At 40.1% G+C, this 27,652-nt stretch overlaps 1 protein-coding gene across 9 annotated transcripts in view; it reads right to left on the reverse strand.

The window, feature by feature from the left end:
• Nucleotides 1-27,652, reverse strand: part of ATP2B2 (ATPase plasma membrane Ca2+ transporting 2) — a 361,326-nt gene that overhangs the window by 5,454 nt on the left and 328,220 nt on the right. For 5 of the 9 annotated variants that reach the window (XM_069027409.1, XM_069027407.1, XM_069027404.1 and 2 more), the window contains 4 exons: nucleotides 22,053-22,266; nucleotides 19,608-19,819; nucleotides 18,040-18,147; nucleotides 14,212-14,394 (listed from right to left, as the gene is read on the reverse strand). In XM_069027409.1, coding sequence (XP_068883510.1) covers nucleotides 14,212-14,394; nucleotides 18,040-18,147; nucleotides 19,608-19,819; nucleotides 22,053-22,266 — 717 coding nt within the window. Of the gene's footprint in view, nucleotides 1-1,000; nucleotides 1,584-7,981; nucleotides 8,154-14,211; nucleotides 14,395-18,039; nucleotides 18,148-19,607; nucleotides 19,820-22,052; nucleotides 22,267-27,652 lie in introns of those variants that run through there. The other 4 variants (XM_069027410.1, XM_069027408.1, XM_069027405.1 and 1 more) reach the window with 2 other exon arrangements.

A 27,652-nucleotide genomic window follows, 5' to 3' on the forward strand; every position in this document is an offset into this window, starting at 1 on the left:
GCTTATCAATCAACAAGATAATCAAGATAATTCCATGATCTTGAAAGCAGCCACTTCTTGTGGCGTAGACTTAAGTTCTATTTGCCAGCTGGATTCTTTTTAGTGAAGGCAGATTTTTATTTGAATAAAAGGGTTTGATATTATCCTGAACAGATCCAGCAGAACACAGTGAAAGGAAAGCTTTTCTTCATCACACAAACAGTATTTAAGTCTCCGTGGTTTAGCAAGAGAGGAACTGCTCTCAATTTGTGAGCTCCAGTCCCAGAGCAGGGAACGCATCTGCATTGCTTTAATACCAACATTTGGCACCTCGTTTGGATTGAATTCCAAGCCTCTAGTCAATGCAGGGAAAGCTACAGATCCCAGTTGTGTTTGACAGGCAGCTCTGCAAACGTGCCTGCCATGACCTGGATTTGGGGCTCTGCAGCGGCTCCTGAATTAAGAAATTAATGAGCCATTGCAGGGAAGCACTGCAATAATGACTTTTGGCTCATGGATACAGCTGCAGCCTCTTACTTTGGGTGAAGGTGTGTGGCAAAATTTTTGGCCTGGACTGTTTGGGTCCTGCAGGAACATTCAGATGTTTCTAGAATGGCTTCTACTTGTTCACATTGTTTGTACTGGAAATATTAGCTTAGAACTGCTTCAGCTCTGCTGACACCTAAGGTTAGCTCATCTTCTGAAGGCAATGGTAACCTAAGGGCCAAACTGGGCACGTCCCTAAAGCTGACAATAAATAATATTAGACTTCTAAAGAGTTTTCTTCCCAAGGCAGCTGTGGATACCCACCTTTTCTTAAAATTTCTCTACAGAGAAATTAATTTTCCATTAATTTCTCACTTTAGAGTAAACTCCCTCCTCAGCTTAAAATTTTGCATATTTAGCTTGGCATCCAGAGAAAACATTTTTTTTTTTTTCGTGTCACACCTCATCCAGTGACAGAATTTCAGCATTACAATAAAATTCAAAATCTCATTCAAAGCCTGTCCCCAATGGATCAAATTATTGCTTGCAGGGACAAAACTTAGTGGAAACAAAGGCAGAGGGTTTGTTGCACATAAAGGTGGCATTCCACCTTCTCTACCATAATACTGCAATATTTAATCTACTTATTATAGCTGATCCCAGATTTAAAAATATGATTTACCCAGAGTTACATGGGCCCAACAGCAACAAATTCTTTTAATACATGCTTAAATTCAAGATTTGAGGTAATATCTGGCGTAAAAATGTTTAGGGGCTCTGCTGAAACAAAGCCCACCCAGGTTTTTTTGAAGATAAAATAAAGCAGATGAACTTGGGATGTTGTTATGGCTGTAAAAGCATGGAAAAGCAGGGACATCCATGATGGATAGAACCTGGGAAGTGTTGGTTTAGTATGAACTATGTAGAGTTCATGTAATGGTGCTTCTTTATGAGACTGACAATGCCAAGGGAAGACAAACAGTGAGATACAGCTCCCTTTTCTCACAGTAATGGAGACAACAGAAAAAAATGAACTGCTTTTAACAAAAGACTGTGGGGACAACACTTCAGGACATTTTTGACACTGCTATAAGTTTCCACTTCTTTCTTCTCTGGAGCTGTAACAGAAAAAAACTCTTCAGCTTCATCCCACCTTGAAAGTCAGATTTATTATACTGCATCAGGCAAGAAAAAAAAAAAAGGCAAAAACAAACAAAAAAAAAAGAAATAGAATTTTAGATACTACAATTTATTTTTTTTTTTTCCCATCAGAAGAAAAAGGTGATATTCAGAATGTCAGTCCTAAGTACAACCATCTAGGCAAAATATCCAAAGCCTGGTAAGCACCAACAGCTGTTTATGGTTGGTAGTGTGTGGGCTTATACTCGAATGTTTACCTGGCTTCATCTAAGCCAAGTATCTGGAGTTTGGTTCACATTCATTTCAGGCTCAAGGTTAAAGACTCACAACCTCTTTTTATTTCACTCTCTCCTGCTGAACCCTTTTGTCCAATGTTCTCTAGCCCTCTGGGAAAACAAACACATTTAATATTCAGACAGTAGAGAGTAGGGCACTGCAACAGCAAATAAATTCAATACTGAAAGGTCAGTAAGGTGATTAGTATAAAATTGTAAACATGAGGTCAATTTTGCAAAGAGATGCCAACTCTTAGGTGTAACTGAGACTATTCTAGGTCAAGACTAAAGCTGTACAAAGGTAAAGGAGTTTGGTCAAGGACTATTGCATATGGAAAGCTTTGAAATAGAAAACCTCTTCAGTATATTGGTATTTATTTTGTTTTGAAGCCTCCCAGTTTTAGGTGAGTAAAATCAGATTAGGACTCCACAGGAGATGCTGCATGGATTGGAGTCACCCGTAAATTTTGTGCCTCGTATGTTCTGGAGAGCAGAAGTTGACAAAATTCAAATATAAAGTAAAAAAAAAAATATATATATATCTATAAAAATTAGAACTCTAGTTTTCTGCTTTAATGAGTGAAACAGATGCACAACATTATCTGTGCTAGACTCTTTCCACATAAAGATGCAGTAAATCCTGCAAGTGCTGCTGAAAATTCAAACCACAGGCAGCAAGGAAAGCAGAGCACCCCCACAGGCCTGATTCTCATTCCACAAAAGGCTCACAGGGCTGAATTCCACTGTGCTTTAGAGCATAAGAGCAGAGCCATATGCAGGGCTTCCACTTCCCACAGCAGGACTGCTGCAAAATTATGGAGTTTGACATTTTTGTATCAGATTTAAATAAATCACACAAGCCTTTAGGAGAACGTGTTTGTGCTCAGGATCTAACCCTTCTTGCCATGGCACATCTCCACTTGAGGGCTTGGCTTTATATTTAGGCTCTAAATCTGCTTAATTAGCCTTCAGGGAGGAAATACAGGAGTTGATTTTGATTTTTTGCATATCCCTGCAGGGTTTGGTCAAACCCTGGTTACAGCTGGGGGAAGTCCTAGGCTTTAGTATGGAACCCCAATTCAATGGTGCAAATTTATAAACATATTTTTAGCTGTGGGTTTAAGTTCTGCTTGTTCTATTTCCTCCTGTGATGGTTATACCTTCCTGTACTGAAAATGCCCACTGGGCTTGCTCTGGGATCTGAATGTAGATCAATACTGGGCAGCAATCTTTGCCTCAACATTTATTAAAATAGATGATTTCTTTAAAAGAAAATTGTTCCCATTTTTCTTCATGAAATAATTCCATCCAAACGAGATTTTACCTCAAGTTTTAGCTCTAAATTCTCAATTATTTCATTTATAGAAAATTAAATATGTAAGAAATATAAAAGCTCTTCATGCACAGCAGACTGCAAACAGTTAAATGGAATCTTTAAGATGATCTCTTGGGAAATGGGCTGTGAGAGCCACAGGAACTCAGCTTGCTGAGTGCCTCATGTTGGTGTGACACAATTTGCAGATGCTCGTGGCCTTGTGCCAGCCCAAAGCAAACCCTGGGTGACACCTGAACCTGTAAATGACAGTTCCTGCCCTTGTGCCACCCCAGCAAATGCTGAATGTCCAACACTGCTCCCTACGCACGACACGTTCTTGGCACGTCTCAGAAATGGCAACTATTCTTTAATTAAAAGGGGAATGGGAAAGGTCGTCTGGCCATGCAAATGAAGCCCCAATTCTGAAGGCTCTGGCCCCTCCAAGTGAAGCAGAGCACAAATCCAGCCTTAGGGGTGCTGAGCTCTGCTCTTGCATGAAGACACTTCTTAAAAACCAACCAACCAATCGACCAGGCATAAAAATAAGCCAAAGAAACCTTCTAAGCTCTGTATGATGGACAAACACCTCTGAGACAATTCTGTGACTGAATGGTGAGATTTTAACTGCTGCTATAAAATTTGGAGTCGTGACTGTGTATTTTCTCCTGTCTCACCACACAAGTGGGTCATTAGAGGCCACTGTTGCTGGGGTTCATGTAATAAAAAGTTTCAAGGGATTCCATTAAGTATTCGCTTCCAAAAACCTCTGACAAAACTGACAGTTCTCAACAGAACCAAGGAAAAGGAACTCTGGGAGGTCTCCTTTTGGTGGGGTTTGGTTTGGTTTGTTTGTTGTTTGCCCAGTGCTTTCTAAACTTAACAATTACAACCTTTCCTGAAAGAAGTGAGGGGGTTTTTTTTAAGAGACCTGCAGTTCCTGACTGCTTCCCCTTGGGAAGAGTAGGAGCTCCGTATGAGAATGAGGGGAAGAGCAAGTACAAAGGAATATTAAATGTGTGTCTTTCTTGGAAAATCTGAATCGGTGCTCTTTTGCAGGGGTTACCTATTGCTAACACAAACCAGGTACAAACAGAGTGGGATAAAGACTTGTTTACTTTGTGTACAGTTAGATATTCTCACCCTCAGCCTAATTAAAAAATCTAGCCATAAAGCATTAGTCACATAATTTTAAGCACAAGATAATTTTTGGGGTTACTAATTCTGAGCTCCAAAAAGGAAAAAAGATGCTCCACTGCCCCAAGGTTCTGGGTTTTTTCCCCCCAAAATAAAACACTGAAAGAAATGCATATAAAATACACATCCACCAAAGGCTGTACCTGAACCCACCCCTAAGTCTGCTGTGTCAGAGCTTTCATGTGATAGAAGTTTGTGTGTAAATCTGAGTGCTCATGCACTCAACAAAAACTAAGACTACATCCACAGAGAGCCTTAACTTCCCCATATTTTCATTTTCTGTAGCTTAAATATTTGCATATTAAACAGGTGTGCATATTTAGTGGGCATTTAAATGAATTTCCTGATTTTATCAGAATATAGAAAATGCCAGGTTTTAATTTGCAGGAATTCTTGCTCTGTTTATTTAATGCACAAACACCTTTCAAAAGAGACAAGGGACTCATGGATGGACCCCACTGTTACCAGTTAATGGTGACATCCAGGAGTTTGTAATTTGTGATTGGCAAAAACACCCTGATGGCTAACTAGGGAAATTTTTGTATTGTATTAAATATTCCCTTGTGCAAACTGCTTTTAATTAAAGGATTCCACAACTCTGAATGGGCCAAATTTGTGAATGGCTGCTAACTACATGTAATAAATTGCTAACCTGTTTCACAAACCACTGCAGGAGTGGATTTCACAGGAAGATTTCTCTTTAAGCAGGCAGTAAGCTTTGAGTCAAACATTAATTTGCCCAAAAATACTAGAAAAAAATTCCATTAAAAAAAAATTCCAAAATGTTACTATAAGCCTGCAGAAGAAATCTCACAGATTCCTGAGGAGTCACAATCAACTTTCTATTAAAAAGAAATATAATTAGTAAAGAATTTCATAAATGCTCTGTTAAATTCGACTGACATATCTTATCAAGAGAGCATCATGTGATTCCTATAATCTTTTGCTAAGTATTTATTGACATCAGACCCTCTCCATTTGGGGCATCCAAAATGACACCTGAAATACCCCTATTATTGCAACTGGCTCAGCCATTTTCGAGAACTAGACCTTGTTTTCCTTCCTATACTCTCCTTTGATGCTCCCCAAAATATATTTACATATATTTTTTAAAAATCCTGAAGAGTGGGAAAGGCTTCAAAATCAGAAGTACAATTATCCCATTATTCCCTTCCACCCCATGGGAAGAGGGGAATGATTTGGGGGTTGAGCCACTCTGAGCAGCTCAGAGGAAAGCAGCCAGTCCTGTGTGACCACACACAGTTTAAGCACAGAGTTAAAAGCAGACCTAGGCGAGCACTTTGCAACTGGGATTTCCTCAAAAAATGCAAATTCATAAAAACATACCCCATTTCTATGAAATTTGGATTAGGAAAGGTTTTCCAGGTTCTGGAAGATGAACCCACTGCAAATAGCCCATTTAAAATTAAAAACTGTGGGGCTTTTATTTGTTGGTGTTATTTCACTGCCATTCATAAGTTTGCATCTTTGTATGAATAAATCAGAACTTTCCTTAAGTGTTATAATTCTGATTTAATACCAACAGACATTCTGCTGTGGTAATAAAACACCAGCAGTCCAGAAAAACCACTTTAAAATCCCAGTCTCCAATTGGCCTCTGCCATGGAGATCCTTATCTCTGGGCAGTTTAACAAATCAATCATCTGGCTTTTATTGCCCTGAATAAACGTGGCTATAACCACGAGGAGCTCTGGAGAGCTGTTTTATTTCTCCAAATGAAAGGTGACAAAGGCTGGAGCAGATTCTGCTTTCTCCTATTAATTAACTGCAGCCCATAAAGGAGCGAGGCCCTTGTCAAGACACGAGACCATCCAATTCTTGTTGCTTTGCTGCAGTGGAGAGTGGAGAGGGAAGATAAATTGTCTATTTAAATTCTATTAGATCTTTCCTCCCAGAGCGCTGGCTACAGCATGTCAGGGAAACATTTCCCACAGCACCACGAGCTGCTCCCAGTTTCCTGCTCAAATGGAGAAATTCTACCCTGGGAAGTCATTCCCTGGGTGAAAGGCAGCTTTGGAATTTTGGGGGTTTGTGCCCTAACGTGTCGAAATGAGTGAACCTGGGCTCAAGAACCTGGCACAGCTTCATGACTTTGCTTCTCCCAATCCTGCTGCTGCCCTGGAATAGTTGAGGTGAAAGTTCTCAGGCCAAACTTCCCAAGATAAAAATAGGAAAATATGGAAAAATCTCCAAGGAGCAATTGCCAAAGTTGGAACTGAAATAGCTTTAGCAAAAATGATGTTTCTCCTTTAAATCCGACAGAACTTCTGGTGCTGTGCTCTGCTCTTGCATGAAAACACTTTAAAAACCAACCAACCAATCAACCAGACGTGAAAAAAAGCAAAAAAACCCTTCAGAGATCTGTCTGATGGACAAATACTTCTGAGACTATTTTGTGATTGTTTGATAAGATTTAATTGCTGCTATAAAAGTCATGTCTGAGTGCTTGGTGTGCAAATACTGAGGGGGTTTGCACTCAAACTTGAAAGGTCAAGCTTCCTTTTTCCTGCAGGAGTTCTGGAATTTTATGCCCTTCTCTTGTTGGCCTTATCTCTGTCTGCCTTCCCTCTCTCTGTTGGCCAGAGAGAAAAGAGCAGTTTCTTCTCTGTCTGGCCAACTTCTCTCTAAAACTTGTATAAGGAATATGCCCCGTTATCTTCTGCAGCGTGTGACAAGCTTGTAAACGGAGTTCTCTACATTTAAATATTCTTTTAATGCTGTAATACAAAATAGCCACTCACAATCCTGGATAAATAAAAATTTAGAACCAAAGTCTTCCCTGAGAAACTGGAATTTTTCTGTTACTGAAGCAGCCCTTCCTTATCAGCTGCCTCAAAGATGTTTCATTCCCTTCAGTACCTCTCCAGTAGATATTTTGCATCTAAAACCAAGCTGTGTCAGGATTTTAGGATTCAGAAACCTGCTTCTCCTAAGAAATTTGTTACCACACCAATTTTGCTGTTTCAACATTGTCCTTTGATTTGTCTAGATCCCTCCTGCTTCAATGCTTACCTGCCAGTGAACTCGGAGATAATAAATCTACACCTAAATAACACAGATAGAATAAATCTAAATAAGGTAGAGAGAATAAATCTAAATAAGTCTTTCACCTTTCATGTAAAGTTTAACCCCTTAGCCTGGCATCATAAACTACATTCCCTATTTTCTTGTTCCTTTCTTTCCATGTCTTTCCTGGACATGTTACAGAGGATTCCTGGTGGAATGATCTGATATCTGAAAAGCTCTGTAATAATTTAAACTCTATCTTTTATAAGCAGTAGAAAATATATCAATGACACTGGGAAAACCTGACAGAACCCTCAAATAAAATTGAAACCTCCTCACAATAGGTAAAAAATGACAAAAATTCCTGTCCTCACTGTGAGTTAGCAAAGAGAAAGAGAGAGCAACTCCTGGGGAGTATCTACTGTACACAAAGTAATCACGCCCCAGGTTTGGAGCTAATTAAAGTCAGAGCAGAGCCTGGGGAGGGGCAGAGGAGCTGAGTCTCAAGCGACTCTGGCTAAGTTGGCATCTCTGAGGGTCGGGTGCAGTAAGAATTCACACTCACGCCCAGCCGCAGCAGCAGAGGTGCTGGTAGGAGAGGAAAGAGCATTGGATAACGATACGTGACTAGGGCTAGAAATATTGGTTACATCCTGGGTCTGGCTTGTGACGGAGGACTGTCTCCTGAGAGCCCCCTGAAAGGAAGTGCCACTCTTGAAAGTATTGACTACTTCGATCTGTAACGGAGGAAAGAACGAGACAAGTTGCTTAAAGTATGGATACAGTTGCATAACTGACAGGAATAATCATGAAAAACAACAAATCAACCGTGCACACGCTTCTACTTCAGGTGGAATCAATATTTTTAAGGGTCCCTTTTCAATGTTTTTAGAGACGATTCAAATTTTCTGTCTGGATAAAATGAGGCAGCTCCGGACGAGGCAGTGGAGCTGCCTCACTTTAAACAAGTAGAAGATTTGAAAGAACAGTCTTTGAAAGTTTAAACCATTTTATTTAGGAGTAAATAAAAACAACTGGAATGTTTGATATCACTAATCTCCACTCTTTTTTTCCTACTTAGATTAAAATCACACTGTTATTTCTCTCCAGGGGGAGGAAAAAAGTCAGTTACTCAGTTGGAATTTGGGGGAGGGGGATGGGGACGACACTCAACCAAAACAGAAAAACTTTAATACTCAAAATATGACTCCATTTTGTCTATAAACCCAGGGTTTCCAGTACACAAGTTTGATAAAATAACTCTTCCAATATTTTAGCTGACTTTTTCTGTAATGAAAGTTTGTATAAATTTAGCATAGTTGTAAAGAATGTTGGGGGTTTATATCTGGAGGTTTAAAGAGATTAAAATTGTACCTTTATACAAAGCACTTAAAATCACCCAGAAAATGATGTGGAACTGGACTGACTATTGCAGCAAATAACATGACAATTTTCTACTTGTTTTCATATGCCTGTTTGACAGATCCATCCTGAGCACTTTTAGTCCTCACCACAGAGGATGAGTTAAAAACAAAGCTGAGTATTTCAAGGCATCCTTTGGCACCAGTCTAAACTCCTAAAAAGCAGGCTCTGGGTACAAAGGGAAAGCCAGGGATTGGCAGGAGTAAATCCCACAAATCCCTACAGCCCAAAATGTCCTCTCTGTTGCATCAGTGCAACCACAACAGACAAAGCAGCAGGAATACACTGGGGGGAATTTGACCAACTACTTGTTTGAAGTAACCCACTGTTACCAGATCATGCAGCCCACATTTCTGGAGATAACCAGCCCAGAAAAAGGGAAATTGGTGGTATTTTTATCCATTTAAACAGCACAAATCTCAGTGCAAACCTTCCTACATTTTCCAAGTGGGAAGAACTAAAATGAATTTATGATTTTCTGCTGTGGTCAGTCTTAGGAATAAACCAATTTGTAGGGCTGCATCTTCATTAATATGGATGTTTCCCATCTCTTAATCTTATCTTTGGCCATCATTGTTTCTTTTCCTGTGTGTTTTTATGGGAATAATCAACCACAGCCAGCTGGAAAAGGGATCCCATGTTACTGCTGTGAAATTAGCACTGTGAATTTTCCTACACAAAGCCCGACTGATTTGTTCTGTCTGAGCCCTGGTACCATTTCACTGTGTGCACCCAGGGCTGGACAGTGTTCAGCAGACCCCACAACTGCAGAGAGCTTTGTTTCTGGCAGCAGACTTACATGTCCAGTGCAAATCTCACAGTAAATCAGACAATGTGAGGTGATTGGCACATGGGGTAGGGCACGAGGGGGGTGTTAGCTAAGGTTCATGAAAAAACCACATGGCTCAAACCGTGGCTCATGTGGCAAATTCAATACTCACCTGAAACGCTCTACAAAAGTAGAATTAAATACAGATCTTGGGTTCTCGGGGTCGAACCCAGGTGACAGAGCACTCTTCAAAAGAGACCATTCAAAAAAGACTTCTGAGACCCCCACTGAGGGCATGAAATGTGTTGATACACCCTGAGCCAAAGGGCATTTCTAGATGTGCAAATGCCTTCCTAACAAACTGAAAGCCTCTGGTACAAGAGTGAAAAGATGAGGGAAGATCTGTATTTAATGGTTTCTTCAGAGAACAAGAATTACAGCCATGTAATTTGCTTTTCTCCTGAAGAAAGGAACTCCAGCTCTTCATGGATATAATTCATGGGGGAGGATGACAACCTCCCCAGAATCCTAAAAGCTGAACATACAGGACTGTGCTCTGCCTGAAGCCAAGAAAGAAGAGAACAACTTGGCCCATAGGTTTGTCTTCTCCAAGCAGAAAATAACAAAGAAGAGTTCGTGGAAATAAATAGTGCACTTTGAATTAAGATGTAACCTTTTAATGACAAGGAAAAGCATTTATTTAGAACAATTCAAGCTGCTAAAGAGGAGAAAGGAAACAAAAATTCTTGAGTTTAAAAAATTTCCAACACAATATAGGATGCAGGGGTGTTTTGATTATGGACCTTCAAGTAGAGAAAAAATACTGTCCTACATTTGAAGCTTATCCATAACGTTGAAATTTTTCACATCTGTCTCATTTTTCCCTGTGTTCTATCCTCTAGAAGATCCAATTTTTTTAGGTGTGCACAGACTGTAAAAATATCAGTGATTAGCAACTAAAAAACATTTAAAATCTAATAGTAGCAGAACAGTCCTGGCAGAGCAGATTTTTTTTCCTGAGTTTTAACACAAAACAGATTTTCAGAATGATTTCTTTTTTCATTAACGTGAGTAGGACCCAGGTCTCATTCCCCTAATCTCCAAGCAGGATATTAATTTAAAATTAAAAAAAAAACTAAAAAAAAAGCCACCTTTCTGCACGAAATAGAACCGTTTCCATTCCACTTACACAAGGCTACCACGATGTTTTCTACATTAAAAGCTACATGGAAACCATAAAATGAGGTGCTGGCTTTTTATCCAACATCAGAACCTCTTGCCAGGAGTGACTTTCACTGCTGGCAGGTTTGAATTGGTTCAAAAGAAAAGTTTTTATGTTTTCTACATGAAAAATTAAGGGTGAAAAATGCAATACGGCACCGCTGGGTGGTTTTTAGCATCTGAAGAGGAATAATCTTTAAGTAGCAATTGCCCTGTCACCTGTATTCTTTTCAGCTTTTCCTTTTATTCTCAGAACATTCCAGGCAGTTGTTTCCCACCTGATCCAGCTAAAACAAACTGAATTTCAGGATGAATGAAGCAGAAGAGGAAAGAATCAGACCGGGGGATGTAAAATTCTGAGAAACTTGAGAAGTTTTTGAATCTCCTCACTTCAGAATGTTTCCATTCTCAAATGTGAGGGAACTAGAGGAACTTTCAATGTACAATTACAAGAGTTAAGATGCATTTTTTCTCCTGTTTTTCACTCAGATGATGCAGTTTGGCCTGGAGGTGAACTTGGTGAACTTCCCAAAGGCTGTTAGACCCACCGAGAGGGTGTGATCAGTCTTGTCTGCCTTCAGAATGAAAAAATTTGTGAGAAATGCAACAAAGACTTGGAAAAAACTGCAGAAAAGTGTTGCAAAGTCCTGTCTTTATGCAATTTCAGACCTCTTTTAGATCCTCCTCAAATCTGAATAACTTAAATGAGCCGTTTATGAAGCTTCACACCTCAGTGGTCATCTGAGAGAGGTTTCCAGTAAGGGAACCCTTCCATTCAGACAAGGAGAACACACATCCATCCAGAGATTCCCTACTGAATATTTATAAGAGAAGAAAATATCTAAATGAACAAGAGGAAGCCAAAAAGAACAAATCAGAAGTTGATAGCCAGTGTCTGGCTTAGTTATGTGCATTTTTCATATGCCTTTCAAGTAAATTTATGCAAGTCTTCACAGAAACAGAAAAATCCCAGTGGAAATCCCTTCTCTGGTGTCTTGGGTTGAACCCTCTGTTTGAGAGGGGATGTGGAAGAAAAATCTCTTTAGCACTGCAAAGTTTTGTCAGTTTGATGGGCTTAAATGAGAGCACTGCAAGGGAGATGTGTTGGTCCCCTGCAAACAACACCCAGCCTCTTGCAGGTTCTTTATTTCAGAAGTGAAAGCTCTGCTGGGAGCTGTGGCCATCTGTCCAATAGTGACTGAAGAGAAAATAAGGGCAAATCATCCAAATTACAGCAACAAGTGTGAAAACTGGTCTTGGTAGGACTGAATGATCAACCTGATCCTGATCCCAGTGTTTATTCCTAGTCTGCCATCCTCAGAGAGATATAAAATGAGGGGATGCTCTGCCTTCTTCTTCCGCCTCTCCAGGAGTGCAGAGGACTCCTGCAAATCCTCCCAGGGATGCTACAGACATCCCAATCTTCTTCCAGCAGCTCTTCTTTTGCTGCCCTCCTGAGAAACGCAGTACGAGGGAATGAATCCACCTGGAAGGGCCCCACACACAGCTCAGGGATCAAATCTGACCTAAGTCCATCACTCTCCACTGCACACCTGGGCACTGCTTTGGAATCTGCTGGCCCATTTTCTTTTCTTTCTTTCATCAAAAAATCAAAGTCACTGAGTAAATAAAATGAGAAGAAAAATCACAGAGGCCTCTTGGCAGAGAGGAGGGAGACATCCTACCAGAGGTGCTTCTACAGCTAAGAGCAGAAAGGAGATGGATGTTAGATAATTAATGTTAGAGAGATAATTAATGTTCATTTGGGTTTAAGTAGTGCAAAAGAATCATTTCTCTGTGAATTAAGTGGACAAAGAGATGCAGAACTAAAAGCTACCTCTCAGACTAGAAAGAGAACTGAAAGGATGTAATTTGCTTTGTTTTGCTTGAAGATATTTACACTCACCCCAACCAGAAAGACATCCTGACAGAAATGCCAACAGGCAACACTCCTCCTACAGCCACCAGGGAGAAAAGAATGCACATTTAGAGGTCATCTTTCCCTGAAGATCACCATTACCTGGGCACCTGCCTGTCCCAACTGAAATTTGAATTTGAATTTTCTCTAGTGATGAGTGCTCCTGACTCAATGGAGTCAAGACACACAACCTCAAAGCTGAAGATCCGTATTTAACCACTTACCACAGAGCCCTGGGAATTCCCCAACTCTTAATCTCTACCAGCAGCTTCCACCCTCTTTATTTTATGCTCTGCAGATGCAGCCAAGAGATTTCACTGCCCTAATTTGACTTCTTGCCATCATTTTTTTCTAAATGCCTGGCTGCATCTCCCCCCACCCCCCCAAAAAAGTATCAATTTGTAGATGTGAAAAAGCAGAATGTGCTATTTATCTTGGGTGAAGACAAAACCCCCAAATCTTCTGAGACAAAAATGTTCTTTAGAAGAGTCTTTCAAGACAAAAAGATCTTTTTCTTAATTATTCACCTCTTTTTCTTGTCAGGCTCATGTAAAACATGCACATCTGATGTGGTGATATCTGTTCTCTGCTGCAAGCTGGCAGAAATACTCGATCTTAGAAAGATCAAGCAGAGCACACCTGAGTGCAATGAAACACTTCACTGCAATGGAAAAGGCAAAATACTTCACAGGATTTTCTTCAGCACTCCAGCACAAATTTTACAGCTCCTGTACCTGCACTATATTTGGCACCATTGTTCAGTGCAGAGATCTGGTATAATAAAAAATGCTGCGGATTTTTGTGTTTAGCAAAAGTTGGGCAGAGATATTTCTAAGGAATCGTTCCTAGTAGCCAACTCTTACACCTCAATATTTAATGCCTGCTTAGGCCCTTCCTACTAAATTCCAGAACCACATCTTTCATTACCTAATAGGAAAGAAAACCAATCCCTCTTAATCGTGATCGATGTGTGGCAGTGCCAGAACTGAACAGATTAATTTTTTTAATCAAATTGTTCCTCATACTTCAGACTCCACAATTTCAATTATTCTGTTAGTGCAGCAATGGCAGCAACAATATATATTTTTGAGCAAATCAAACAATAGTTTTAGAAAGCTTTCAGAACATTCTGCGAGCTGATGTTGGCCAAGCAGCACAATTTTATGAGCTATCATCACTCAAGGAGAAAAAGAACATCCAGTCAGGGTATTCTCAAATCACAGATTCCTGGGTTTGCATTTTATCATTTTATATCTTTGCAGTTTATCCCTTCTGCTGCACACAACCCCTTTGCTCAGATCCCCTATTTTGTTTTTCATGGTTTTCCTTTGGAAACATTGACCAGTGCCATCCTCCAAACACACAAATACTCCGTGGCTTCCTGTTAACATTATCTTGCCTCGATCCCACATTAAACGTTTCTTTGGGTGGTTTTAGACCTTATGGGCATTTATTTTTAGCATACCTGGGTTTGGATTCTGTTGAGCCCTCGGAACCAGAGGATTTGTCCACGTCGGAGTTCTCTCTCTGCATGATCTATTTCTTCAACATCTTCATTGAGCTCTTCCTCAGGGACCTCCTCCTTCTCAGTGAGCCTCCCTGCCTCCTTTAAAAACTTTAGCCTACTTGTTGGGATGGTTGCAATGACCTAAAATTACAAAAAAGTACTGAAAACATAAGCCTCATTCAAGAGCAACAGTATAACAATCTGCTAATTACAAAAGAGCAATCATATTTTAGTAAGATCTAGAAAAGCTGAGCTAAGCCTGTTCCTAACAGCACTTTGCACTTGGACAACTCCATTTTAGTCCCAAAATATTTCATTTACTATGTGAAAAATCAGCATGATTTGCACCACTAAACCATAGTGTGAAGCAAAATCAATGCTGGGAAAATTGTTACCAATAAAACAAACAGAAAATAAAACAAGATTGAAATATTTTAATGTAATTATGGAAAGAAAACTTAAGAAGACTGATATCTCTGCAATTAGAGTTTGGGTATTTGTAATGAATTATGGTAATGGGAGCTGAAAATTCATTGCATCTCATAAATCTTGCACTCCCTTGGTTCACAGCTTCAGCTTCCCCTTGTTCCAGCAAGTCAGGATTCTTTCCTGGCATTTCTCAAAACTGAGTTTTCTCAAAGGTCTGGATCTGGCTGTTGGACTTCTCATGGGACCCTCTCTAACTCTGTGTCCTTATCACCAATAAATTCTGATTAACTTAACCCCTCTTATTCTGTTTGCCCACCAACATGGTCCTTGGCAGTAACTAATACAGGAGAACAATCTTCCAACATTGCAGATACTGCAGCTGGACAATTGTTTTCAATGGATTTCAGTGTTACCCTCCTGGGCAGTCATTTTCTCTTTGTTCTGATTCCTTGAATAAAACCAGGAGCAGATCAGGCAATTTAAACATTACCTGAAATACACTGAATGCTTAAAGTAAACCACCTACAAAGTCAACTATTAGACCCACTTAGCAAAAAACTGCTGCAATTTTCTTTTTTGTCTTCGTTTCAGCAGTGAGCAACCCCAACTGTGAAGCCCAGATGTGTGAAAAATGAAGAGAGAACCAAGACAGCTGAGGGAAATTGGTGAGGAGAGCTTTGGAAAACTGGAATGGATGCAGTGAAGACACATGGAAAGGTTCCAAATATTTTCAGGGTGAAAGCAAACTTTTGAGTTTGCTGTGGGTCTCCTTGAGCTTCATGACCCACAAGGCCACTTTTATTATAATGTTTGCAAAGACAGATTAGGGAAAAAAAAAATAACCAAACCAAACCCAGTTTCTACACTACTATAAAGCCTTTTTAAAAGGGGGTTGAAAAATAAGATGCAAACCTGGAAAAAGAATGAATTGGTGTGACATGAGTAAAGACAGAACAGCAGAGAAAATGAAAGGGTAAATCTCATCAATTCAATACTTACTGAAAGTCCTTCAGCCTCCCAGCTTTCAAAACTACAATGCCAGCACTCTACAGAGAGAAACTACTGGAGACTGTGGGATCTGATGAAAGTGATGGTGATAAAGGATTTTTAAGCCAATGTTCATAAAAATAAGTGTACTGGATCAGGATTCTATGTGATAGAACATTCCTCTCCTGCACCACCTTGGCCAAGCTGATAAGGCTCTGCTCTAATTCTTTCCTTAAGGTGTTTACATGGCTTTTTTCATTATTCATTCATTTTCTGTATCTGCCAGCACCCACACTGGTCAGGGCACAGACTCAACAGACTGGAAGCAGATTAAAGAACTAAATATTATTCCCAGAAAAATGAACACAGCTTTAAAAAGTGATCAGTAATTCTGGGAATGGGACATGAAATACTTTAGAAAGCCTTGGTTGTCAGAAGGGATGGGAGCTGTTAGAAACCTGTCCCTCAAAGCATCTCAAATTACTTCCTAGAAACTGCTCCTTAAATTCCTTTTAGAAGTGCCTGCTTTGACACTGAAACTTGGAAATTTTGATTGCTTTTAGTGGTTCACAAGAACAGTGGGATCAGGAGGTGGATTAAAAATAAGAAGAACAAATTTGTTTTGTGCTGAATTAGAATGAGTCACAGCAGCAGAGAAAAGTCTGAGAAGGAAGAGAAGCATCATAAAGGAAAGGAATTCTCTCTCACTGAAGAGCTCCATGAAGAAAGGCCTTGCCACAGACTGCAAATCATGGAAATATGGACATAATTATTTGGTTTTAGCTTCTGTTTTTCTTTTCTGGTCACTACATACTGACCACAAGATGGATTTTTTTTCCCCCCTCTATATTTGCTTTCTTTTCAGTGATAAAATTGTGGCGGTGTTCCAACACCAGTTTTAATTTAATGTCTAGGGTCTCACAATAAGCCTGGGGCAACTAAATTGAAAAAAAAAATGCTGATATTAGTATTAGTTCTCAGAGATTATGTAATAGCCACGGATAACAAAATTTAGAAGCCAAAAAATTGATCAAAGGCCGTGGGAAATTTTTCACAGCTGAATGAAGCAGATTGGATTCTTCTCCCTCTCCCTGCTTTACTTCCCTCTTCTCCAAAATATGGTATTTTTCAAACAGTTGGGAAAAAAAATTTAAAATCCTTCCTTTCTGAGATTATCAAACTGATTTTAGATCTTCCTCCTGCAAGGCCTTAAGTCAAATCCCAACCTCAGGTAATAATTATAGTAGAACCCTCTAATAGTGGTGGGTTTCAGCCAGATATGCATTAAAAGCTGTTCTGAGTCTGAGCTTCTCTAAGGAAAAATGAGGCCAAACTGTCCAAAAAGTGCATTTTTTTTCCAGAAGAGAACAAATAATCAGATTTGAAAGCAAGCATTTATTCCCTGCACTTCCAGCAGAACCACAGCAGTTTCCAACTGCAGCTGGCCATTTCTTGACTCTTCATAGAGGCAAACTCTGGATCTACAAATCTCGTTACATCTGAGAGAACAAAATGTAACTTCACTTTTTTCTTTACTGCACCCGGTGGCAACAACTTAATTACCCTATTAATGCATTCAGAGGTGAAAAAATATTAATATTATTATTATTAACTTTGTAATCTGTGTTTGCACATAAAAGAATAATGTAGGATGTTAACAATACTGATTGTGCCTATATATTACTTCCAGAGAATGGATCCCAATTTATTTGATATCATCTCATTGACATTTATTTCTTCATCCATATACAATTATATATTAGCCAATGATGACAGAGGATATAGCAGAAATTTAAAAGGACACACTAATTTAACTGCACTTTTCTACAGCTATTAAAAGAAAAATAATCTCTTTTTTTTTGCACTTCCATTGTTCACACACAGAATTAGGTGGATGGAGAAACACTGCAAGAGTATTTTAAACACGCTGGAACTTTTCCTATGACAGCTCCAGCAAGGGAATGAGTTGGTTGACCTAGAACTGGAACTTCATTTCAGCTCCAAAACTTTGCCACATCCTATGGAAGGAATTCTCTTCCAGGGAAGGAACAGAATTGCTTTTGCTGCATTTTTTTTTTTTCCGTGACTAAAAGATTTAAGTTGTGGCTCAAACATCTCTCACCAAAAAGCCTAACTGAAGATGGCCCTGGTGACAGCACACCCTGCTAGAAAGGAAAGGTGTGAAAATCAACAAAAATCCCCAAAGGAACAGAGGGATAAATTATCCTTACTAATATATCTCTCCCCGAAGCTCTCAGAGAGCACCCTGGCTTTCAGTGAGGTCTGCACTTGACACTGAGAGAGAGCAAGGCAATAACAGGAATATCAACAGTGTCACACCTTAGGATGTGCAGGTTCCTGAATGCTTACCTGACCCCACACCAGTTCTCCTAATCCAATAAATACACACCACATCCACTGGTCGAGCTGCAGGGGAGAACAGCTGAAGGGTTTTCCTCCAAACTGGACAATTACTATCTACAAAGAGAAGCACAGAGGAAAAGGGGTCAATTTTTCAGGAGGAAAAGGCAACAAAACAAAAACAACCAAACAACCAAATGAAAGAAGCTGCAGAATTTTGGTCCCCAAAAAACCCCACTAAACTCCACAAACTTCTGCATCCCCAATTAAAGGTCAGAAAAAGCCACAACAGCTCAGAATAAACTTCTTCAGCCTCATATTTAACAATGGTCAGGTATGAATGGCCAGGAGGAAAGAGAACAGGGCAGTCCCCACATGCTCTCCCAGCTCCTGAGAATTCTCAGCTGGGGATTTATTGACCGTGATGTGGTTTATTTTGGAATGCCCACTGCAAGAGGGATTTTTCCCTCTGATAAATATTTTATTGTGTATTTATAGATGTGCCATCATAGAGAGATAGATGGTCCACAAAAGTCTGGTCCTGCTGGAGAAACGGGGTGGGAAAACCCCACACCTTCAGCAGGATAACACCACACAGAGTCTGAGGAGGTTGTTAGGCTGAGAAGGTTTTGCTGACTGAAAAGGAAATATTATTGATATTTCTTGTTAATATTGCTGCTGCAAAACCTGAAATCACAAGCCAGAGATTGAAATTGTCCAAGTTTTAGACCCATGATTTTGAATTATTTGTCAAAGACCATCACTGTGAAGTTGTACTCCTATCACTGCTGCACTTCCTCCAATATTCAGTTTATTGAGGAGTTTCCCTTTTCAAACCACTGTAGCCCAGGTCCAAATTGCTCTTTCCTCCTCCTTGCTGCTGCCAGGAGAAAGCTCCCAATACTGAGCTGCCACTGCAGAGCTGAGCAATGATGTCAAGATAGAAACAGATTTATAAATGATAATTTCAAATAATATCAGGTACAGGATGGATGCAGGAGCAGAAGGAGGAATTCTTACAGAAGAAGAAACTGGCAAAAATGTGTATTAGTGATCATGTTCACTTGTGAGTGGGACAGCAAACTCAGGAGAGGAACATGAGGAATCACAATCCAGGAGCATTATTGCTGGGAATACCGAGCAGCATTGGGCAGTGGCATTGAACAGAAGAACAGTTCAGCATCAGCTGTCTGAAGGCAGATTTGTCTTTTCATGGAGTAATGAATAATTGTAAAATGCTTTGTTGATATACTTTAAATAATTTCTTCTTTAAAAACCAGCTACAATATCAATGATGGCTGCTATTATTGTACATGCTAAGATTAAATTAAGAATTAAGCCATTTTTAAGGATGGAAATTGATGTTGTATTAGTACGGCTACATAACATTTTCCATTATTAACGCTTGCATTGGTTGAGAAAATACATGCAACCAGGTGGTTTACTATTAAATGGGCCTCCTGCAGCACCTAGATTTAAAATTAAAGAAAAAGAAAACACGCAGCAAAAAAAAAGCCCAAACAACTTCAGGTAGATTTCTGGTGGGTAGTTACTACTTCTTGCCCAAAGCAAGCTACCTGAATAGCGAATGTCCCCAGGACAATAGTGCAAAAAATGGGATTTCTGAAGATGCCGTCAAAGACGTTCCTCTCGCCGTGGATTTTGCGGGCGTTGATCTCGTTGAAGAGCTGCATCATGACAAAGGTGTTGAAGATGATGGTGTAGTGCTCAGAAGGAGGAGAGTGAAGCGGGGCGTTCCTCCCACTGTCAATCTTAAACATTTTCTCACCTAGGTGTAAGACAAAAACAAAAGTTCCCACTAGAATGAATCAAACCAATTTCTATTCCCCCGTTTTCCTTAGCCTGCTCTGCTTTACCACCTTTCTAGGTAAAAACATTTCTTGCACCAGTGAGCAAAACACCTCTCAAATTTCTGAGCAAGAAGCTTTGTGAATGCTGACTCCTGTCTAACAACTCTATACCCCCACAAGGTTGCAAGGTTGTTTTATCTACTCCATAGGAATTATTCTAAGCACCCAATTCTTTCAGGTGTAACAAACCCTTAAGGTCATTCCCAGTGGGTTTGCAATGATCTCCAGTGGTTGGAAGCCACCCCTCCTGTTCAGCAGGTTTTACCCATTTACCAACCCAGTAACTTCTGCCAAGCACTGAAGGGTATCAGTGATAAAAACCACAGACACTCATGGTTTTAAATAGATTTGGGGTTGATCAGCGGCAGGCACTGCTGTTTGTTTTGATAATTTGGCTTTCACTCATAGATCTGACCAATAAAAAAGCAAGATGCAACTCATGATGAGTAACTAAAAATGTGGTGAGTTTTGAAAAGGTAAGGTTGAGATTTTTTTTATGTATATATACCACAGCCTAACAGGAGCAAACAGTGAATTCTGGATTTCTGATGTGCCTGATGTCTCAAAGACATTTAGTGTATGTTCGAGTCCAGTGTATTTCTAAAAAAAAAAAAAAAAAAAGAAGATAAAAACTTGATGTACTGGTCTGCAGAAACCTACTACAAAAGAAAGGAAGTATTATTTGATCAAAATAGAAATAATTCTCAATAATTCTCAATAATTTGAAATTTAACTATAGGAGCACTGAGTTTAGAATATTATGTTACTGCAAAGCTGAGCCTCATGGACCTCAGAAAGGAAAAGACTGTTTCCAAGGTTTATCAGAAGATTGTCTGGGCTGTGTCCTTCAAAGTATACAGGAGTTTTCCAGAGACACACAGGAGTAAGCAGAATAGGGGGGAAAGCCTGGTTTACTTTTCATCTGGCTCAGTATAAAGTATTTTAAACCATAAAACTCATCAAGAAGTCCTTATAACCTCCCCGTGAAGTTCACAGAAATTCTTGTTCCACGTGTCTTATCACGTGAATTACCAAGACTTTCTTCACCTGTTTTAGAGAATCTGAAATTCCAATTTCCTAATGCAGACATTCTCAAAATTCCCTGTAAATCTAACAGTTTTAGAGACCACCTCTCCTCAGAAACCTGGCTGTTCTTTTGGTTTAAGTAACTCCTCTGTGAACCTCCTCTGAGCATCCCAAATAAGCTGCCAGACTGCCATAAAGTGGACAAGACTTTCACAGTGGAGCTCAAAAACCTCCTGAAAATCATAAATTTACATTTGCAGCTTATCTTGAAGTCTGTATATGGAGGAAAAAAAAAAAATCTGGAAGACAACACATGTGATTTAACAGCGACTACAAAGTGACAAGAAGACAATGCCCAACTGAAAAAATCATCAGTCCTCTGAGAGGGTTCAGTCATTATTGTGGAGCAACAGAATCTATTATTAGCTCCTACTATTCCCTGCAGCAAGAAACATTTCTTCTCCTTCCCTCTCCTCTCCAAAATACAACCTATAAAAAGCATCCGTTGCCAGCAAGGCCTGAAGAAGAATCCAGTAATCCAATAAATTAGACTTTTTGCCCCCTTTTAATATCCATTCCTGAAATTAAATGTCAAAGCAGAGTGTTATTTGTATCACTTAATACTGATTACTTGCTTTCCATACTACTTTAGATCAGCATTATTTCTGGACTGTGGACAACACTTAGCTCTCTTCTCTCCAGCTCTTGGCAAAATGGATCTTGATTTTTATTGTGGTTCGTTTTGTGGGGTTTTTAAAATCTGTTTTTACATCCCTGCTCACGATGACAGGTCTACAATGAAATTTCAGTGTAGAAGCATCAGGGTGGATACTCCCATTACAACATAACCTTCTGCGCTGTGTTTCGATATAAACTTTTGCCTAAGCTCAAACCTGTGTTTTGTGAGGGGAAAAAAGCTCAGTGGGGCCATTCCCAAGGTAACAATATACGGCAGGTGACACCAACACGACCCCTGCTGTGTTTCCCATCCCATTAACCAGCTGGATAACGAAGGCACACAACAAACGTGCATTAATTTGTTACATTTAAAGCGCATTCTCGACGCTTTGGCTGCACAACCCAGCTGCTTGGGAGCTGAGCAGCGAGCCTGGCCGAGCTTCTCACCGACAAAGAGCAGGGTGAAGATGAGGGTGAGCTGGTAGACGGCGTGGCCCAGGATGTTCTTCATCATGGTGCGGGAGATGAGGGGCTTGTTGCGGCCGTAGGGCTTGCGCAGCAGCAGCGCCTCGGTCGGCGGCTCCGTGGCCAGCGCCAGCGAGGCAAACGTGTCCATGATCAGGTTGACCCACAGCATCTGCACAGCTTTCAGAGGGGAGTCCTGGGGGGGAAAATGGGGGAGTTTTGTATTTCCCTGGAAAAGCCTCGCTGGGGGTTCGTTTCTCCCGTGGGGTTGAGCTACTGGGACCCTCCTTCCACTCCTTCTGCAGGACCAGGAGCACAACGATGTGAGCGAGGAGAAATGATCTCCCTGCAGTCATTTAAATCAGGGCCATTTGCAACCACAAAATTCACATGAAGCTGAACAGTAACCCTTTATAACACCTATTGCAACGCTCTCCGTTGCCTTCATGCTTGAATTTTCAGCTGAATTTAGATAACCAAATAATCCAAATTTCTTTCTTGGGAGAAAAAGTCTATTGTTGCCTTCATGCTTGAATTTTCAGCTGAATTTAGATAACCAAATAATCCAAATTTCTTTCTTGGGAGAAAAAGTCTATCAGAACAATTTAAAAAGTAACATTTCCTTTTCACTAAAACCTACCTATCTTTTTAAATTTTTTTTCAGAGACAGCTTGAAGTTATTAAAGATTTATGGAACAATTACAGAGACATCTTGACACATTATACTCAAATAAGACCTTTAACAGTAGTGACATAATAAAAAAAGAATCTGATATTTTGATTTAAAAGTACTCTGAAATTTATTAAACTATATCAAATGTGCAAAAGCAACACAATCTATTATTTTACTAGTAAAAGGAAAGCAGATTTGGAACTATGGAAATGGAATGAAAAACCCCAAATATTGGTATTTGATGCAGGCTGCAGTTTCTGAAGCAGCTCTCCAGTCACTAGAAGGAGCTCTTTCCTCACACAATCCCATAAAGTCTGTGGTCAAAATACAGAGGACTTTAGGTCATGTTTAAAACCCCCAAAATTAACTAAATAAAGCAAACTAACACAGATCTCAGGAGAACTCTGGACAACTCTTACAAAGTTTTGATGTGTAACTCATGGGGGCAGCTGTAAGGGGAGAGAGATGCTTCGAGAAGCCAGGGGAGAAAAAAAAAACAGGGATTTTTTTTGTAACAACCTCCTGTGCCTTTAGACTCTGAGTAAAACAGGCAGCACTAGCAAGGTCTGCTTCCTGTTCCAAACAGACCATTTTTATGAGGGAAAAAGGAATCACCAAAGTAATAAGGCATCAACATGACAAATCTCACCATGAAACTGAGTTACTCTGCAGTGTGAGAGATGGAAGAGGGAGCACTATTTTTATGTATTTCATTATCATGGTGCTGCAGCAGCAAAGGAAAAAATTGTAGAGGACAGGATACGAACCAAAGCAAAGCCAGCAAAACTCCCTGAGAACTCTGCTCTTTTCTTCAAAGGGTTAAATGTTCATTTTTAATGAAATACCATAAAAGAACAAGGGCCAACATGTGTTCAGTATCCCAAGGACTTACAGAAAACAAGGGTAAATGCTTTGATCTCTCGTGCATCTGGTTTAGATTCCAACTTTCCCCTGAGATAAAATAATATTTCCCCTTAAAAACACATTCTTAACACATTTACACAGATTTTGATGCATTTCATTTATTATTAAAAAAAAAAAAAAAACCAAAACAAAAAAATCTTCTGGCTTATTCAAAGGGATGGAGAAAAGCAACCTCCTGTTTCTAAGTCTGACAGGTTGGGTTCCTCATGGCCAGAAGGACAATTAGCATTAATAGATTCTTGACCTCTTGGTTATGGGTTGCATTAACAGGGCTTATCTGGAGAGCTCAGCTCACTCATTTGAAATGCAGCTGCAGAAACAGGAAATGTCTTTGTCCCTAGAGGTGGTCAAAAAACTGAAAGTGATCAGGACAAACTTCATCCTAAATCGAGACTCACTTATTTTTATTAATATTAATGGCTCTAAAAAAGAGAGTACCTGCAGTAAAAGCAGTTCGTGGCTGGGGCTCACAGACCCTCTATGGGACACAGGGAAAAAGGAAAACCTCTTTTCTGCTGAAGAATTTTCCTTGTCATGTTTTTGCCTGTCCCATTAATAAGTTTGAGAAACATTCTCTGCTTTGATCTGTTACAATAATTCAATTTCTACTTCACGCACTGAATTCTCCATCAATGAAACCGAATTTCCCTGTTGCATTTCACAGACAGAGTCAGAGATTCAGGTGTCTATCAGGGCCTGCCATATTCCCAGCAGAAGGGGAAGGCAGATTATTTCAGTCTCTAAATCACACAACTGTAATTGGCAGCCATCAGTTTTGGCAACAGCATGTTCTCACCATTTCACACTGCCAATCACCTTGGGTGGCTGTGGTGCTCCTAATAATTATCTATTATTGGCAGTGCTACACTGCTCAGTCAAGTGTGAGAGCTCATTCGAGGCTGAAGCCAAAACATTAAATACACATTAGTCTGGGCAGGCAGTGGAATGAAATTTCCACTGCAACTCTATCTGATTTCTGATTAGTTGGTGGAAACTGAGAAAAACACATATCAGCTAAGGAGCTTAGGCTTCCACTGTGGATTTGAGTCACTTGTGCAAGTGGGATGCAAATCAACCTTCTTTTCACTGTGTTTTAGCCACTAACTGACCAGCCAATAATTCTTAATTCCCCCTCTGAAAACTTTGGGGATGTGAACCACCCAAAATCACCACTTATTCATCAAATTCCTTTCCACTTGACCTTGGAATAGGTTAGCCTTGGCCTAGAGGTAAAAGGAAAATGTCCCTTAAATCAAGTGATGTTACACTTCATCTTGGAAACACTTAAAAGTACAAATCGCCAACGGCTGGAAATAAACTACAAATCTTTTGTGACATGCAGAGCCTCACAAATTTTAGAGCTTGTTACTTTTGATTTAGATGACAAGCTGCAAGGGAACAAAAAGGTATTTCCACCCTTACCTCTTTACTCCCATTTGCCACAGAACACATGCAGGGATTCACAAAAATGAGCATTTCTGGGAGTTTACCTTTCCACACATTAATGCAAAAAAAATGTCAGCCCTCACTGTGCTGCTAGATCACACTGTCTGCTAATTGTATGGAAGTGGCATCCTCAATTCCATTTCCGTGCCTCTAAGCCTTGCCAAAATAAAGCTAAACAGTACGGACTTTGATTTTATATTACAGCTTTTTCAAGTTTGCCAGTGCTATTATTTTGGAATTTGCCAAGTACAGTTCTGCAGTAAAACATTATAACCACATAAATTACTGCCTTATACATGTAAGTATAGATCATCCCCATTTTTTTGAACAAGATCTGTAAAAACAATCAGTGATTCATGCAGCAGCTCATTGCTACAGTGCCTTTTAATTAACATTTAATTTTCCAAACATCGTGTCCTATGGAGTCACTGTTTTCAGTTCCTAATGTCTGCTAAAACATTGAGTCTCTCTCAAAGTGCAAGAATAATAATGTGAATGTAAAATGTTAAAATGTTAAAACACAGCCTTTGTCTTCCCTTTCTTCAGTGGAACCTTTCTGAAGAGTTACAATTGCCTCAACACTGGGAGCCACAGACTGAATCCAGCACAGAGAGAAACCCGCTTGCTTTATGGCTCCAGCAAAGAACTGTTTCCATTTGACTGAGCTGCATTTTAAAATCTTCATTTTGTCCATACCCAGATCACTTTGAACAGCTCCAAACATAATGAGCTGATATCCTCTGGGTGCTGTGGGTTTGCTGGGGACAGGAAGAAGGATGAGCCCATACAGAGCTGCATAGGGCACCCAGAGATGTGGAGCAGTGACTCACTGCAGGCACAAAACTCACAGGAATCGTAGGCAGAGCTCCAAAGAACCACCCTCACTGAATCAATCAGGGGCTCTGCAAAACTGTTACTCAGAGAATGAAGTCAGAATATGAAAGTTTCTAACTCCTAAATCCACTGGAAAAACAAACGATGGGTTTCAGTGGAGGCAGTGGCTGCAGAAGAGGAAGGACAATTCCACAGGAACTGATCAAGACCACCACACCCTGATCACACTAAAAGTATGCACTGGGCACCTCAGGGAAGGCAGCAAGAGGGAACTGAATTGGATTAATTAAAAATAAGGTGAATGAGCCCAGCTCAGCTGCACTGAGCCACACAAACCTCTCTGGGAGTAAGCAGAGGTGTGAACTCCTCTGGGGTCTGTGCACACACAGACACAGAGCTAAAACAGCCCTGCACCCCAGACTGAGGGCTCCTGAGTCAGCTTCTCACCAGAGACTTCTTCAAGCTCTGTTTTCCTGGATGACCCAGATCTCAGAGAGCCTTACATAATTACAGACTCACAACACAGAAGTTCATTATTCGCTGAAAATTCAGATCTTGTGGCTTATAGATTGAGCTGCTGTAAACTGAAACAGGGCCCCATGTAAGAGATCCCTCGGAGGGGCAGCTCTGGCAGCAGCTGCACTAAGCTTGTCAGCAGGTGACACTGGATCTGTAATTCTTATGCTGCTTAGAATATGATTGCTGTCACCTTAACACGACTTCGTGCTGAGAGCCAGGGCAGACAAGAGAAACAACCATTTGCATTGGTCCTGTGCATAATAACTGCTTTGACAGCCCACTGCTTGTCCTTTATAGGCTTTATCTGACACTGGAGCAGTGCAGAGGGTCACAGACACTTTGTACACATAAGAAGACCAGGACAAAACAGAATTAGTAGATGTGGTAGATACCCTCTAACAGCAGCACCTTCTTGAAGCAGCATCTATCTTGAAGCAGATAAAAAATGAAATGATGTTTGCTTAAAATGAGCAGAATTAAACTAGACAGCAGTTCCCTGAAGTGGAATTGGCAAGGACCCCCACTTTATTAATCTATTCGAGGAAAAAAGCAGCAGACTGTTAAAATGACCACTAATGGTCCCAGGTTCTGCCTAATGTTTCTCTTAAGCCTCTCCACAGCCCTCCTAAGGTGCTCTGGAACAAACAAATCATCTCCTGTGTGGGCAATGCATTCTCTGGGTGCCCCTTGGTGGGCTGGCTTCACTCCCACCAGTTCTCACACAGTCATTAATTAATTTTTATACAGAATTGCTGTGGTTTCACTTAAAGTCCTGCAGAAAGATGACCACAGCCTCATATTTACATGTACACCAGAGCAATTGCAGGATCAAGGCTGAATAAAGTTAAGCCCATTAAGTTACAAAGCACAAGCCAAGTGTTAAAAAATATTAGTCCAAGCAAAGATTTTATTATCTTTTTACTTCCTTTAAGCATAAATCAAAAAGAGTAGATGAGCAGAAAGGCAGCTTCATCCTGAAGCATCCCAGTGTTTCAAGCTGGTTCCAAACTGCAGAACAGATTATTTGAGAAGTGGCATGAGGAAGAACAGAGGAAGTGTTATTACCTACAATTTTTCTCATTCTATATTGAAATGTCATCAAAAGAATAGCCTGAATATTAATACTAATGATGGATTGAAATTATATTGTGTGTGTCAGAGAAAGCCAAACCGACCACCCAAATCA

Source organism: Aphelocoma coerulescens, chromosome 12 (genome assembly GCF_041296385.1).
Source record: "Aphelocoma coerulescens isolate FSJ_1873_10779 chromosome 12, UR_Acoe_1.0, whole genome shotgun sequence".
NCBI lineage: Eukaryota > Metazoa > Chordata > Aves > Passeriformes > Corvidae > Aphelocoma > Aphelocoma coerulescens.